This window comes from Thalassophryne amazonica, chromosome 10 (genome assembly GCF_902500255.1).
Source record: "Thalassophryne amazonica chromosome 10, fThaAma1.1, whole genome shotgun sequence".
NCBI classification, from domain to species: domain Eukaryota; kingdom Metazoa; phylum Chordata; class Actinopteri; order Batrachoidiformes; family Batrachoididae; genus Thalassophryne; species Thalassophryne amazonica.
In genome coordinates, this window is record NC_047112.1 from 24,360,503 (window position 1) to 24,377,684 (window position 17,182).

The following is a 17,182-nucleotide window of genomic DNA, read 5'->3' on the forward strand; positions in this document are numbered from 1 at the left end:
AAGGAAGTGGTTAAAAAGGCACGAGCAGCTTCAGCTCTAGACCTTAAAACATTCCTTAACCTCTGCTTAAATTAATTTTACAGCTGTAATTTCAGGGTCAACCTTCACCAACATACCAAGTTTGGAAGAAACTTGCAAAAAGGCCTGGGAGACACCATTCAACTACCAGACAGGCAGACATAACCTTGGTCCGAATGACTGACTGTTCCTGTGCAATTCTAGTATGCACCTCCATATACGTGTTGCGTTTGGTGAAAACCACAAAAAAACTTAAAGTTCATGAACTGAATACATAATCCTGACATTTGATCATATCTAATTTATCTCATGAAAAGCCACTTCACAGGACTGACTTTTTAAATTTTTTTTCCAAGGTAAAAATTTGTGGAATGGGAAACTAGTGCTGGTGGAGGTTTGCACTCTATGAGCGTTGTGATCTAGTATATATATTTGTTATTTAATTTGTATATCAAGTTGTAAAGATTTGCTTTGAGCTTATGGAGGCTAACTCAAGATTTTTTTTTTTTAATATCGAGCAGCCCGAATAACTTTTTGTATGTGAAATGGCAATACAATCTGTGGAATACCAAAGGGCCCAATACTTTTTCAAGGCACTGTAACTATGATAAATACCTGAATTAACTGGTCAATTTCTGTATGTCTAACAGCCAAATACAATGCAAAAAAAAAAAAAAAAAAAAAAATTCCAATCATCTCCTCTTGAAGATGTCAGATGGGAATAATTTTCATTCCTGTCCATCTTCAAATGGTAACGTTTAACTGAAATTCACCTCTGATTTCGGAGTTGTGCTTCAAATATTTGTTCAGACAGATGTATAGGATGAAAAACAGTCCCATCTTTATGTGCATGTACAAAAAACAAAACCAAATACAGATTTAAAAGCAGGTTACTTAAATAAATTTTAAGTACTGATCAGAGCGGCGCAACTGCGCTACATAATCATGTATTGCCACTGATAGACGTGACTACTGACATGCACTAAAGCTCATTGTGGCTTGCACAAATTTGATACCTGCATCAGCATGCAATCTTGTGACGCTGCTTGCTAGAGTGAAAAGAAAATTTTGAATTAGTCATGAACATTCCGCAACCTATTTGCAAACGCTGCGTGTCAATGTGTGGAGGGCCTCGCAGCTTGTGCACAATTTACGAGTTTAGTCATTGGCACGCAAGATTGTGTGTCAGTGCAGAGATCAAAGGCATGCTCGTGTCAAGGTAGCTTAACACTGTAGCAGAGCACAAAGCCTGAAAAGCCGGTTTTTACACTGACAACCAAGAGCATGTGAAACTCCTGAGGGCTGAGCTTTAAACCAGTTTCACTCCAATAAATATCCCTGAACTCAGTCCAAAGCACAACCCACTGCTTCTGCTGCACTATCAGGTTAGGTCTTCCAACTCACCTGGATGCCAACCAAGCAGACAGACAGCTACAGTCCAGTGTTCCCCCTATAATAGTACAGGCCTGGTGCACAGCAATGCCACCTAACTGAGGTGGTGAAATGTTAAACTACACGTTCTACAGCACCAATGAATCATGCTTGAGTCATAATGTGGCATTTTTCCAAAGTTTATTTTTATACAATAAGATATGCCAGTGAGGGTTTTTTTTTCCCCACCGTTTGTGCATTTGTGAGCACCTCACATTTTCTGGTGTATTCCCCCCCCATCCCAGAACAACCAGGCCTGCAAAGATTTCTGGGGGAAACACTGCAGTCTGACACTTTATTTTTTTGGTGGTCAGTGTACTAACCTAAAACACACTCACATTCTCTTCTTACGCTTAAATTCCTGCTGATCTGTTTTAAACTTTGTGAACATTTAAATGTGAAGGATAAACTCTGGAATGCACTAAAAGCCAATGAAGGAAAAATATCAGTTCTCCTTTACAGATCACAGCATTTATTTTTGTATATATATATATATATATATATATATATATATATATATATATATATATATATATCTTTAACCAGTCTCAGTTTTCCGTGTTATTTTGTCTGTACAGGAAGTTATTTGGTTCATTCTGTGTGGGATAAAGTATCTGTTCAGTAAAATCTCTTCAAACCATAAAATGTTTATAATGTGTACGGAATCAAAGAGGACAAATCTCTATTGATTACTTTTAGAAATTGTGTTTTACTGACTTATTCTGACAGCTGGTGTCAATAAATGTGTTTTACTCACAAGCACAAGAGTCAAAGTGTGTAAATGTCTTAATGGATCTAAAACTGGAAGATACGCTGGGGTAAATATACACGAGGGCGACTGTCCTTGTTCTGATTTGGGCACGACCCACTGCTGACCTGACAAGATGTGCAACAATCCTACAAAAATAAACTGTCTAAATGTTGATCACTGTGTCTTTTTCAGAACCAGAGTCACTGTCAGACTTTATGTGTTACGCCTGGAAGCCACTGTTTTCATAATCTGTGTATTTTCTTTTCTGTTAAAAACTGTTTCCTGAATGACGAGTCGTGGACCAGCACAATGAAACTGGGAGTGCCTGCTCTGACAGAAACCCTGTGAACAGAAGAAGAAGAAAGAAAACATAAATAAATCAGCAGATATCACTGAAGCTGAACTATTTTACAAATTAAGCTGCATGAAAATCTGATCTACCTTTTATGCTGCAAAACTTCCAGAAGTGACTTTTCTGGTTCCACCTGGTAGAGTGTATCCTCCTCACAGTTTTCAAAGAACAGCTACAAAGTGGGGAAATTATCTTAATAACTACAGAATGAAAACACTTAATTTTTTTAGTTTTTAAATGCCAATATAGTGGTTGGATTGTGTTTAACCATAATTAGGGTGGGTTAAATGCAGAGGACAAATTTCAATGTATGTATATGTAAAATGTATATGTATATATATATGAGATAAATGGACTGCATTTATATAGCACTTCCCATCTGCATCAGATGCTCAAAGCGCTTTACAATAATGCCTCACATTCACCCTGATGTGAGGGTGCTGCCATACAAGCAGTGGTGGGCGCAGTTCCACTAATCTGCTAACAGCTACTTAGCAAAGCTAACTTTTTTGTTAGCTGATTAGCTTTTCAGCTAACTTTGAAAACCATCAGCAGACTAATTAACTTCTGCTAAATTTAGATCCAATAACTTTTAGACCCCTAACATATTTTGCGGCCATAGTGAATAAAGCTTAACAGTTAAAAACATTTGTAAAGCCTAAAAATCACATTTTAGTGCCTGCCTGCTACATGTTTTGTAGAAGACAGACAGCTATGAGAGGTAGAGCTTAATCCTTTGCCAGCAGAGGAGAGCTGGCTACCAGAGAGACGGGGGGGATCATTTATTTTCACAGCGACACAGACATATCACAGGAGTCATGAACAACAAGACAGTTTTGACTTATGGTTAAAATTGTAAACTAATTCCGGACAAGTTATTGAAATTAACTTCACCTCTGTTGTTTTACAAAGTGAAAATATCAATTATATGTTTTAGCATTTACAGACACACATGCCAAAAGGCATTGTGGGAAAATTTGTTTCCTGTCAGTGGTTGGTATATATAAAACCTAACACCCGAGTTACTGTAATGCGTGTGTTGGTTTTTACAAATAAATCTGTATTAGTAAATATGTCCTTTTTATTTGTAAAAAAAGGCAATTTGAAAACTGAAAATTGTTTGTTGTTGTTTGTTTATCTTTTCAGTTAGCAGTTTAACGGTTATCAGTTCTTTCATTGGGATTTTTCTGCATTGTTGTAGTGTACTTTCTATTGTTGGCATTTATTGTTTTATTATCAGTTTATTTTGTGTTGTACTTTGATTCCTGGAAAAGATATAAACACACACACACACACATCTTCAACCGCTTATCCAAAATCGTGTAGCGGTGGGTTTAAGCCTATTCCAGCAGTCATATGGTATGAAGCAGAGCACGCCCTAGACAGGACGCCAGTCTGAAGCAGGGCCACATAGACAAAGAAGCACATTCACACCTGCACACACAACCACGGACAATTTTATTGGACAACTTAATTGGAGTAAGATGGAATACTTGATTTTTCTGTATAAAAGTCGCAGAGCCTCCAAAACTAGTAAAAAAAAAAAAAATGCAACCAGCACCCCTGAAAATACAGTAAGAACATATATGTGAATATATACATATACAGACAAAATATAAAGTGTGCTTATGCAAAGGAGCACAAACCTGCAGGTTTGATGGAAGATATTTTCTCTCTGTGTCCCAGGGAGGAAGTTCTTCTCCAAACATGACAACCAGGTGGTCCAAAAAACTGGAAAGAATATGTACAAACAATTTCAACACTTTTTTGAAATAAAAATGGAGCATCACCCAAAAAGACCATCATGCAAATAGATGTTGGACATAATGGAATAAATTGCAATTAAGGTCATTTAAATTCACAACTGCTGAACAAATAGTTCTTCAATTATGTTCATTCAACATTAATTTGTGTATAAGTACAGTATACAACAGAAGTGACGCTCCTGTGCAGTGAGGGCCCCTTGGTGCGCCATCTGGTGGTATAGTGTGGTAACAGATGCAGTAAAAAGGCAGGTCTGTGTACAATTATGTTGAGGATGCAGCCGGTTGTCTACGTGCAAGTAAATTTCTACCATAAGATGTGAAATTTCTGCTGCAGTTTGCTCAAAGGCACAGAAGAAACTCGAGCTAAGATGAAATCTGTTTTTGTGTGTATGTGGGATGGTCTTCCCCACCCCGACTAAGTCTGGTCTGCTTGTGTTTTTTTTTCTTCATACTACTGTCAACCACATGCTTGCTCAAGGATGGGGAGGGGGGTGTCCACATTTAAACCTTACTTGTGTGTACCGATTTGAAATGACTTGTGTTATGATTAGGTGCTGCATAAGTTGAATATGAAAATCTCTAGCTGATTATTTAAATGATTAATCATGTATTTTTCAATTGACAGTAAACTTCTTTTCCGTGACCATTTCCATTCAAAATAAGGTGATTTTTCAAGACGAAGCTCAGCAATTTCTCTCAAAATATCCTAGACTGATAAACAAATATCAAATTACTTAAGACGATTAAGGTTAGCTGCAGTCAAAAAAAATTGTTAAAATTAAAAAAAGCATATCTCAGCTACAATGAAGAAGAAAACAGTTCAAATTATACACATAAAGCACTTAAAATATAAAGAAGGCATTTACCAGGAGCTCTCACAGAAAGCTGAGATGAAGTCACTCTGTTGGTGTTCCGGGTAGAGGAAAAGGACCGGCCAGTGCAGAGATCCATGTGTGTCCATGAAGACCTGAGCCCCTGTGGCCTCCTGGGAGCTGAGGCCATCCAGCTTCAGCTGTGCTAAAGCTGCAGAGGAGCCTTCATCCTCAGAGTCTGAATTAGGCTGCGGAGCCTTCACGGGCTGGTGGAGCTTAATGCCTCGCTCCTGCACAAAACATACAATCACAATCCTATCTGTTTTTCTTGAAGTCCATGATGAGTTCTTTTGTCTTATGAGCGCTCAGTGTCAGGTTGCTCTCCGAGCACCAGAGCGACATTTCCTCCACCTCGGCCCTGTATGCTGTCTCATCCCTGTCGCAGATGAGTCCAACCGCTGTGGTATCATCCACATATTTTATAATGTGGTTGTTTGGGTTGGTTGGACAGCAGCTGTAGGTGTACAGGGCGTACAGTAGAGGGCTCAGAATGCAGCCTTGAGGGGAACCAGTGCTGAGTGCAAGTGTGGAGGAGTGGTGGGGGCCAGGTCTGACAGACTGTGGGCTCGTCAGAACGTTTTCTAACCAGTTACAGGTGGGGAGGGGGATCTGCAATTCCAGTGATGAGAATGTCTTGTATGATGGTGTTAAACATTGAGCTGTAGTCCACAAAGAGCATCTCACATAGCTTTTTGTTCTCCAGGTGGCTCAGCGCTGTGTGGAAAGGGTGACGGCATCCTCCATAGACCGGTTTGCCCTGTACGCAAACTGGTGGCAGAGACAGTCTCTGATGTGCTGGGAGACTGATCACTCCAGGCACTTCATGATTACAGAGGTCAAGGTGATGGGTCTGTAACCATTCAGGCTGTCTATGGCAGGTTTTCTGGGGATGGGGAGGTGCAGAGGTTGAAGAGTTGGTGAGGATCCCCGCCAGTTGGTCTGCACATGCTTTAATCATAACTCCCTGTATACCGTGACGGCTAGCAACTTTCCTGGAGTTCACTGCTCTTAGGTTTTTCCTCACCTCATGCTTCTGGAGAGAAGTGAGGTGCTGGAACCAGGGGGAAGCAGTGACTGCAGGTGTGTGGTGGTGGTCTTGAACTGGACAAAGACATCGTTTAGCTCCTCCCCCAGTATGCTACTAATGCTGGAGGGGGGTGGCCTTTGAAGTTGGTTCGGGCCTGGATGCATCAGGTATCCCTCTATTTTCTTTTGGTAGCCTGTTTGATGTCCCTCCTCAGGTCAGCTTTGGCAGTACTATAGAGACCTCTGTCTCCTGTCCCGAAGGCCGACTTACGAGCTCTGATCAGGGTCTGGACTTCGTCATCCAGGGCTTCCTGTTTATGGGCTTGTTTCCAGTGCAGAAGATTCTGGGTTCAGAGCCGCCTCTGCCCATTCTCCCTGTAATGGAGAGTTGTGTCAGGAAGGGCATCTGGTGTAAAACGTGCGCCTAATCAACATGCAGATTTGCTGCTGTGACCCAAAGTGAAAGAAGGGAGAAGCCTACTTTTAATAACCGTTGAACACAAAATCCATTTTGGCCACTACTTATTCATCACATTATAAAATTCAGTCCCTTCAGAAATTTGCAATGCCAGGATTTCATCAATTACCATATCCACTGGAGGGCCCCAAGGAATTCTGTACAGAATTCTGCCTGATGAGGGGGTGGGCTGGGGCATGAGCCTGGCCAATATTATGGTCATCAGACTGCCTATTTTAATAAAATGTCTGATTACATCACAATTAAAAAATAAATCACAAATAACTTTTTTTTTGTCCTCTTCTCATTCATTAAATGTTTTCCTTGACAACTGAAGTCTGGTAAGTCCATCGGAAAGTTGTGTACATGTTCAAAACTTTGAGCCGATATCAGACAGAGAACTTTCCTGATGATTGTTTTATCCTGTCCTTGTTTGTAGCTTGCTAGTTGACGTCCTGCTGATATTAAGGTGCTTTCTCACATCAGCATCATAAAAACCATCACAGCAGAATTCCGTCTTAACCTTTACGAAGCTAGCCATCATCTCGAAACATATCCTGTTTTCTTGTACAAGACCCTTTCAAACTAAGAGCACAGTTCAGCATAAATTCAACTACTACCAGCACACATGGATGATGCAGAAAAGATGAGAAAAACATCATGAAAACTCACTTTTTTTGCTTTTTACAATATGTTGGAGTCATGAAATTAATTTATTTTAGTGTGGACATTTAATATACTTTAATAAAAAATACTTTAATTTCTGGTGGGCTTTTAACTAACTTTCTTCAAAAAAAAAAAAGAGGTGGGCTGATGTTCAGCCCTGGGTCCTCTGACATGAAGATACTGTAATTCAATCAATATATCTACATATCTGATAGCTATATTTATCTATCTCTCTATATCCACATAAATATTGGTTGAATTCTTTGTTGAAATTCTGGCATTGCAAAATTCTAGAGGGTCTGAAAAATCCTGTAATTTGGGAGAATTCTGCAATAACCATTTCCGGGTTAATGCTTTTTTTAGTTGCCAGTGATTACTATGTATTTAGATCCCTCCCCCTCGAACTGCCACCTTATCGTGGTGGGGGAGTTTGTGTTCCCGGATGATCCTAGGAGCTACGTTGTCGTGAGCTTCGTGCCCCTGGTAAAGTCTCTCATGGCAAACAGGTCCTAGGTGACGTGCCAGACTAAGGGCAGTTCAAAAGCTCCCATAACCGACACAAAATCAAGGACTGAGACGTCGCCCGGTATGGCGGAGCCAGGCCTGGGGTTGGGGCTCGCGTGCGAGTGCCTGGTGGTCGAGTCTTAGCCCATGGGGCCCAAAAGGGCAATGTGGGCACACCCTCCTGTGGGTTCACCACCTGCAGAGGGGGTCATGGGGGTCGGGTGCAGAGAGGACTGGGTGGCAGTCGAGGGTGGGTGGCCCGGCGGCCTGGTCCACGCTCACAGCCTCTGGATGTTGGGACGTGGAACGTCACCTCGCTCTGGGGGGAAGGAGCCTGAGCTTGTGCGGGAGGTTGAGAGGTACCGACTAGAGATAGTCGGGCTCACCTCCATGCACAGCTTGGGCTCTGGTACCCAACTCCTGGAGAGGGGCTGGATGCTCCACTTTTCTGGCGTTGCTCACGGGGAGAGGCCGCGAGCTGGGGTAGCATTGCTTATTGCTCCCCAGCTCAGTCGCCATGTGTTGGAGTTCACCTCGGTGAACGAGAGGGTCGTGTCTCTACACCTTCGGGTTGGGGACAGGTCTCTCACTGTTGTCTCGACCTATGGGCCAAGCAGGACTGCAGAGTACCCAACCTTCTTGGAGTCTCTGGGAGGGGTACTAGATAGTGCTCCGACCGGGGACTCCATTGTTCTCCTGGGGGACTTCAACACCCACGTGGGCGGCGACAGTGAGACCTAGAGGGGCGTGACTGGGAAGCACAACCTCCCCGATCTGAACCCGAGTGGTATTCAGTTGTTGGATTTCTGCGCTAGCCACAGTTTGTCCATCATGAACACCATGTTCGAGCACAGGGGTGTCCATAAGTGCACATGGCACCAGAACACCCTGAGCCGGAGGCAATGATCGACTTTGTAGTCGTATCATCTGACCTTCGGCCACGTGTCTCGGACACTCGGGTAAAGAGAGGGGCTGAGCTGTCGACCGATCACCACATGGTGGTGAGTTGGATCAGCTGGGAGGGGAGGAAGCCGGTCAGACCTGGCAGGCCCAAACGTATCGTGAGGGTCTGCTGGGAACGACTGGCGGAACCCTCTATCAGCGAGGTCTTCAACTCCCACCTCCGGGAGAGCTTCTCCCAGATCCCGGGGGAGGTTGGAGACATGGAGTCCGAGTGGACCATGTTCTCCACCTCCACTGTCGATGGGGCCACCTGGTGCCTGTCGCGGCGGCAATCCCCGAACCCAGTGGTGGACGCCAGAAGTAAGGGATGCCATCAAGCTGAAGAAGGAGTCCTACTTGTCTTTGGTGGTAGGTGGGACACTGGAAGCAGCTGACAGGTACCGGCAGGCCAAGCGTGCTGCAGCCTGTGCAGTCGCAGAGGCAAAAACTCGGGTCTGGGAGGAGTTCGGAGAGGCCATGGAGGAGGATTATTGGTCGGCCTCGAAGAAATTCTGGCAAACTGTCCGACGCCTCAGGAGGCAGAAGCAGCTCTCCACCAACACTGTCTATAGTGCGGGTGGGGAGCTGTTGATCCTGACTGGGGATGTTGTTGGGCGGTGGAAGGAATACTTTGAGGATCTCCTCAATTTCATCGTCACGTCTTCCGAAGAGGAAGCAGAGACTGGGAACTCAGAGGCGGACTTGTCCATCACCTAGGCCGAAGTCACCAAGGTGGTCAGAAAACTCCTTGGTGGCAAGGCTCTCGGGGTGGACGAAGTCCGTCCTGAGTACCTTAAGTCTCTGGATGTTGTAGGACTGTGTTGGTTGACACGTCTCTGCAACATCGCGTGGCAGTCGGGGACAGTACCGCTGGATTGGCAGACCGGGGTGGTGGTCCCTCTGTTTAAGAAGGAGGACCAGAGGGTGTGTTCCAACTACAGGGGGATCACACTCCTCAGCCTCCAACGGTAAGGTCTATTCCAGGGTGTTGGAGAGGAGAATTCGACCGATAGTCGAACCTCGGATTCAGGAGGAGCAGTGTGGTTTTTGTCCTGGTCGCGGAACACTGGACCAGCTCTACACCCTCCATCAGGTGCTCGAGGGTTCATGGGAGTTCGCCCAACCAGTCCACATGTGCTTTGTGGATCTGGAGAAGGCGTTTGACCGTGTCCCTCGAGGCACCCTGTGGGGAGTGCTCCCGGAGTACGGGGTCCTGTGCTAAGGGCTATCCGGTCCCTGTACGACCGCAGCAGCTTGGTTCGCATTGCCGGTAGTAAGTCAAACGTGTTTCCAGTGCACGCTGGCCTCCGCCAGGGCTGCCCTTTGTCACCGGTTCTGTTCATTACCTTTATGGACAGAATTTCTAGGTGAAGCCAGGGTGTTGAGGGAGTCCGGTTTGGGAACCACAGAATCTCATCTCTGCTGTTTGTGGATGATGTGGTCCTGTTGGCTTCGTCAAACCAGGACCTTCAGCGTGCACTGGGGCGGTTTGTATACGAGTGTGAAGCGTCCGGGACGAAGATGAGCACCTCCAAATCCGAGGCCATGGTTCTCGACCGGAAAAAGGTGCCTTGCCCTCTTCAGGTCGGTGGGGTGTCCTTACCTCAGGTGGAGGAGTTTAAGTATCTCGGGGTCTTGTTCACGAGTGAGGGACGGATGGAGCCTGAGATCGACAGACGGATCGGTACAGCATCTGCAGTGATGCGGTCGCTGTATTGGACCGTCGTGGTGAAGAGAGAGCTGAGCAGGGGGGCAAAGCTCTCGATTTACCGATCGATCTACGTCCCGATCCTCACCTATGGTCATGAGATTTGGCTCATGACCGAAAGAACAAGATCACGAGTACAAGCCGCCGAGATGAGTTTCCTCCACAGGGTGGCTGGGCGCTCCCTTAGAGATAGGGTGAGGAGCTCTGTCACTCGGGAGGAGCTCGGAGTCAAGCCGCTGCTCCTCCACGTCGAAAGGAGCTAGCTGAGGTGGCTCGGACACCTTTTTCGGATGCCCCCTGGACACCTCGCTGGAGAGGTGTTCCGGGCACATCCCATCGGGAGGAGGTCCCAGGAAGACCCAGATCACGCTGGAGGGACTACGTCTCTCAGCTAGCTTGGGAACGCCTTGGGGTTCTCCCGGAGGAGCTGGGGGAGGTGTGTGTGGATCGGGAGGTCTGGGCGGCTTTGCTTGAGCTGCTGCCCCCGCAACCCGACCTAGGATAAGCGGAAGAAAATGGATGGATGGATTTAGATCCAGCATCCATTACGACAGATATATATTCCCCAAATACAGAAAATAAATTTATGGTCAAATCCCATGTTTCCTCTAAAATATTAATAATCTTCTATTTAAGGACAGCCACAGCAAATATGGAAGTAGTCTGCCTCCATTTCACCACACCGTCACCAACAATTGGAACCATCATAAAGATATTTGTTTTGAAGTGATTTCATAAAGAATCTCAACATTCTTCCAACAGAACTCCCTCCAATTATCTGAGTATGTTGTATGCCATTGAATGTTAAATTTATTTTCATGTTATTCTAAAGACATCAGATTACTCTTGTTTCCCCCAATTTCTTCTTGATATATCAAGTTGATTTTGTTTTCAGGTTCAGAAGTCGCTCATATAAATTGGAAATACTTTTCTGAAGAGTCTGCAATTTATGTGGTGAGCAAAATAATTCCATGAAACTGGTTTTGCTTTGAGTCTTTTCCTTAATTTTATGATAAGAAATGTTATCCTAGTGTCAGGAAAGATGACTTTAAGCTTGCTTTCAGCTTGTTTTCATCTTGGAATATAATACGTGCCATGGGATTAATATACATGCTGTTGGATTAAACTGCACAGTGTTTGGTACCTTACAGAAGTAAGTGAGGTCATACCGGACTTTTCCATTGCAAATGGGGAGGCCCACGGAATGAACTCGGTGATGAAGACGATGGAATATGTCTAAGAATGATTCTAACATGACAAGTATGATCAAATTAAGTATTAATGTGTTAAAATTAAGAGTTGATTAGAAAAAGTATGTTACAAATAAGTGAAATGAATGATTATATGAGTTGTTTTTCATAAAGAGTGCAGAGTCAGATAAAGAGGAAGTGAAGATGATGTCGCAAGCAGGGCAAGAAAAGCTGATGTTAAACAACTGATCAAATGATTAAGATGTTGGTAAAATATGAAATGAATAATAAGGAATGAAAATGTATATGATATGAATTGTGAAAGAGAGTTGTAATGAAATGATTGAATATGATTGATGTGATTCTAAAGAAATGATTTAAAAGAATGAATTCTCAGAAAAGCTGAAGTGTTAACAGAGAAGAGAAACTTGAGAAATAAGTTACTGTTAAGAGCTGCAGAGATTTCCAGTAAGTGGAAGGAGAAGGGAGGAGGTTTTGAGTCAACAGCGTCCCCATGGTAACCAAGATCATCTGAGGACAACAAGAGTCAAGCACATATATAAACTGTGAAACACCAGAAAACGGGGTTATTCTTCCAGGGAGAGGTGCTGTTGCCACTTCTCCCCTGCTACGAGGAGATCACAAGACTTGACCATCTTGTGAGCATCAATTGGAATCGTGGAGTGAGAGGATTGGAGCCATAAAGATCGTTTGAGAGAGTTTTCAACTCCCACTCAGGCCGTCCAGTCACGGAGTAGCAGAACATTGGAGAATAATCACTGGCCTTAAGTCTGAGTGGGGAATGTTCAACGATTTCTCTCTCAAGGAACATCACAGCATACCAGAATGGATTAGATCAACTTTTGGTTGATTGAAGAAGGAATAAACTCTTATGTGGATCAACTTCCTGAAGGATTACAACATCACACAAGGATCGTGGTCAGCTAACAATTAACAGCTGATGAAGAGGAAAACAAGTTCATCGAGCTGGGGACCCTAACCTCAAAAACCTCCTTCCCTCACGCCTAGAGAAAAAACTGTTAAGTTAATCCAATCCCAGTCGAAGTAAGATCAGTCAGAATTATTGAATTATAAACAAAAATCTCTGCTAATCATTATTTTAATTATATTTGAATTACTGTTGTGAAATTATCATCATATAACCTATTTTGATTATGTTGTCGGCACTTGCAAAACCTGCAATAAATTTCCAAGCATGCAGTTAAAGTGTTAAGGCTCGGACATTGGATTATTGATGGTTCTTAAGGTGTAAAAGTTAAAGTTTATTGGGTGTACAACATCAAAAAGGCTCTAAAAGGTTAGTCTGTTTTTTTTTTAATGAAAATAACACATCCTGGGGACTCGCTGTACGAGTCACTAAATTCAAAATCTAGCAACATTCCAAGAGCCCTGATCCATAAGAGGAGAGCTGCCGTTAACGGGCATGGCCGGTTCGTATCCTGGTTCCTGAGAAGGCTATTCGACTGGGGTGCGAGATCAGCTTCAGCGGGGTGGACGTCCGGATGGAGGCAGTGAGCAGCTAGACGAATCTCCTCGCCACCAGCTTGAACAGCCTTTGTGCAGCCCTGCCGGGTAATACCCGTGGAGACACGAAGGTCGGACCCCAGAGATGGAGAGCTGGTTTTGTACACAAACACACTCATCGGAGGGTGAGCGTGTGCCGTGTATCTAAAAAAGCGGGATCTGACAATAGCTCAACAACTTTGCAATGTTTTAATATAGGGTACTTACCTTTATAGCAGCCAAGAGTGCTTCTTTTTCACCGTGCAATTTTTTTTCTTTGGCTTTTGCCTTCCTGGCATCTCGGTCTGCAGCTCTCTACGACAAGCACACAAAAATCCAGCGAGGCAAAGTGTGTGAATGACAGAACTTCCAAAATAACCCCTAAAACCTCAATCATACGAGGTCTGTCCAAAAAGTATCAGACCTTTTTATTTTTTTTCAAAAACCTTATGGATTTGAATCACTTGTGCTTGCATGAGCCAACCTTGAACCTTCGTGTGCATGCGTGAGTTTTTTCACACCTGTCGGTTGCGTCATTTGCCTGTGAGTAGGCTTTGAGTGAGCACTGGTCCTCCCCCCTCGTTGGATTTTCATTGCGAGGAAAATGTCTGAACGATTGGAGCAGCCCTGAATCAAATTTTTCCAGAAACTGTGACAGACAGCCAGGTGGAAACCATTCGGAAGATTCAAACGGCTTTCGGTGGCTTTTCAGTAAGAGCTGGACATGTCACAACATGTCCTGTGAGACTTCCAACTTCCGCACGTCTTTCATTACAAAATCTCCTGTAACAGTGGAATGTGCTGAAAAAGTGCTGATGTCCACCTCTTCTGCAATTTCTCTGGTAATCAGACGACGTCCCGGATCACACAGCGTTCACTTTGGAAATGATCTGGTCGTTTCAGCCTGTTGATGGCCGCTCAGAGCGCGGCGCGCCCTCCGCCATTGTGCGCCGTCTTTAAACCGGTTGTAACACTCCTTAATCTGTGTGATGCCCATAGGATCGTCACCGAAAGCCGTCTGAATCTTCCGAATGGTTTCCACCTGGCTGTCTCTTACAGTTTCTGGAAAAATTTGATGCAGCAAAGCTCCAAATCGTTCCACCTCGCAATGAAAATCCAACGAGAGGGGAGGACCAGTGCTCACACAAAGCCTGCTCACAGGCGAATGATGCAACCGACGGGCGTGAAAAAAATCACGCATGCGCATGAAGGTTCAAGCTTGGCTCATGCAAGCACACATGATTCAAATCCATGTTTTTTGAAAAAATAAAAAGGTCTGATAGTTTTTTTGACAGACCTCGTATAACCGATCTAAGAGCAGTGCACCTTCTGTTGATCTGCTGCTGCTCGCAGCTCCTGCAGCTTCCTGTCACTGGGATGAAATTTAAGGCCTTCGTCGCACCACTGTACGGCCTCTGCAAAGAGCCGCAGTTTAATGCAGCACTGAGCACCTGCACAAACAAAACAGGTGCACTCAATATTTGAGTTATTTTCACTGCATTGCTGAATTCTGTCATTTGTCAGAACACAAACATTGGTTAATACAGGCTTTTCTTCTTGTTTGTTTAAAAACCCGCCTGTGCACATTATGCACCTCTGATTAGGGCTTTAAGGTGGTCTGGTTTGATTTTCTTTGCAGCTGCAGCATCGTTCAGTGCAGAGCGCATATTACCTGAGTAAAAGAGAGAACAGAATTTCCAATAAATGAGTCAGATTTGTCAGTCGAGAAAACTCAGATGAATTTCATTCAAGAAATAAAACAAAAAACAAAAACCCCCATCTCGTCCCCTTGACTCAACTGTCTCCTCCTTAAAAATTCCCTAACCCTGATGAGAGCAACATCCATCAGACTGGAAGATTAAACAAATGCATTTTTTTTTTTTTTTTTAACATTTAAATATTCACATGAGAGGAATCGGTACCAATATGGAAGTGTGCTGCGGCTCGGTTGGTGAGGAGGACTGTGTTGAGATCTTGGTCACCACATTGTTTCTTCAAAGCTGCTGTGTATGACAGTATTGACTTCTGGTAGTTCTTCTCTTTGAAAAAGGCATTTCCTTCATCTTTCAGACTCTTTGCTTGCTCTGGAAATAGATGAATTAAGTAAAAAGTGAACTGGAACACAGAAGTGCTTTGTCAAGAAGAAGAGATTTCAGACAGAGTTTGCTAGAAGGCATGTGGAAGATTTTAGCCTAGATTTCTTCTGTTTGCTTGTCCTTTTCTGTTCAACTCCAATGTGAAACTTTGCAACTTGCACTATGCCAGTTTTTTTCCCAGTCAGTTTGGGGAACGACATCAAATATGCTCAAAAATGTTCCCGAGATACTGATTAGGAATTCCCACCACTTGTAGAGTTTTCTTCTTTTTTTCTCTCATCAGAAACTGAGAATAACAAGTTCCTAGTTTCCACTGAATGCAGCACAAGGGGTCTAACCTTCTGGAGGCCGATCTTCATTGTGGATGACAGCCTGAAGACAAGCCAATTCTGGGTATTTGTTTGGGTCGATGTCTTCAGGGGCAGTTTTCATGAACATGGGCACTTTATCAAACTCCTGGAGGAGAGATATAAGAGTTACTGGAGATTAATATGAACCTTTACGCTTCTGTTTTATCCTTCTGACATGTTCCAATGTTCCAGCTAAGGCTATGTTCAAGTTATTTGATGAAATGACCTGAATCTTTTTTTTTTGTTATCTGGGTGGTTACAACTGAGATGAACCTGATCATTCTCACAACAATCACAGAATCAAACATGAATCAATCAACAAATGTCATGCAAGTGACTCAAAAGTGATGTGAAATAAAACAGACCAGTCACATGTAAACTACAAACAAACAAAAAATTATTCAGGTTACTTCTTCTGAACATAAACATGAAAAAATATTTATTGTTATTATTCAATAAAGTGTTAGCAGAAAATTAATATTTAGATATTTATATAATATAAAAAAAACTCGACATTTGCTGATCTCGCTAGTTTTAATCAGTGATATGTGACTGTTGTTCAGACAAGATATTTATAGTAAACTTATTTTTCAAAAACGATCAAGTTAATGGACAGCTCACAGTACTAGCAAAAAGGTTAATTTAATTTGTTTTTTATAATTACCTCTTCCCAGTTGTTTTCATTGAAACCTTTTCTGTATCTTTGCGTTTTAAATTTGTCATAGAACTCGTCCATTCCGTCGTCACTGTCATCCTGCTGATTCATTCTGGCTTAAACTGTTTCCTTAATCATATATTTGACCAATCCTGGAACATAAACCACTAGCCGTTAGCCAGCCTTTTCAACCATGTGTTGGAAAAGTGCTACATAAATGCAGTCCGTGCAGAAACAAAGGACCGACACAATTGTTCCAATTAACAAAACTTGAAAGGCCGGACACAGAACTTATGAACACAAAATAAATTATTTTTTATATCCTTTCAAAATTTAATTCCAACCATTTCTCACTTTTTCCGATTTAAAAAGACTCACTTCTCATGAACGCACTTTTTCTGGAAATACAGATTTTTTTTTTTTTTATGTCAGATCTTCCAAGCTTCCAATGGTTCTGAATGCAGCATTATACACAGGGACACACAGTGCAGTGCTTCACTTTTTCACCATTTTGTTACCTTATTCCAAAATGCCACCCCATGACAACATGAAAAAAAATTCTTGAAATGTATGCAAATTTATTAAAAATGAAAAGCTAAGAAATCACATGTACATAAGTATTCACACTCTTTGCTTAATACTTTGTTGATGCACCTTTAGCAGCAATTACAGCCTCAAGTCTTCTTGCAACAAGCTTGGTGCACCTATCTTTGGGTAGTTTTGTCCATTCCTCTTTGCAGCACCTCTCAAACTCCATCAGGTTGGATGGGGAGTGTTGGTGCACAGCCATTTTCAGATCTCTCCAGAGATGTTCAATTGGATTCAGGTCTGACTAGTCTCCCAGTTCCTGCTACTGAAAAACATCCCCACAGCA

General features: G+C 43.1%; 1 protein-coding gene across 3 annotated transcripts; it reads right to left on the reverse strand.

Moving 5' to 3' along the window:
* Positions 1 to 436: 436 nt before the first annotated feature.
* Positions 437 to 16,525, reverse strand: ttc4 (tetratricopeptide repeat domain 4). 3 transcript variants are annotated; one of them, XM_034179569.1, is made up of 11 exons: positions 16,318 to 16,525; positions 15,642 to 15,759; positions 15,130 to 15,291; positions 14,802 to 14,879; positions 14,534 to 14,658; positions 13,436 to 13,522; positions 5,185 to 5,420; positions 4,199 to 4,283; positions 2,642 to 2,724; positions 2,411 to 2,542; positions 437 to 2,255 (listed from the first exon to the last, which is right to left on the reverse strand). In XM_034179569.1, exons 1-10 carry the CDS (start codon positions 16,417 to 16,419, stop codon positions 2,443 to 2,445), a joined length of 1,176 nt encoding a protein of 391 aa, XP_034035460.1. In that variant the 5' UTR covers positions 16,420 to 16,525; the 3' UTR covers positions 437 to 2,255; positions 2,411 to 2,442. The 3 variants fall into 3 exon arrangements, with proteins under 3 accessions (XP_034035460.1, XP_034035459.1, XP_034035461.1); XM_034179568.1 differs by having other exon boundaries at positions 437 to 2,542; XM_034179570.1 differs by having other exon boundaries at positions 452 to 2,542; positions 5,198 to 5,420.
* Positions 16,526 to 17,182: the final 657 nt, after the last annotated feature.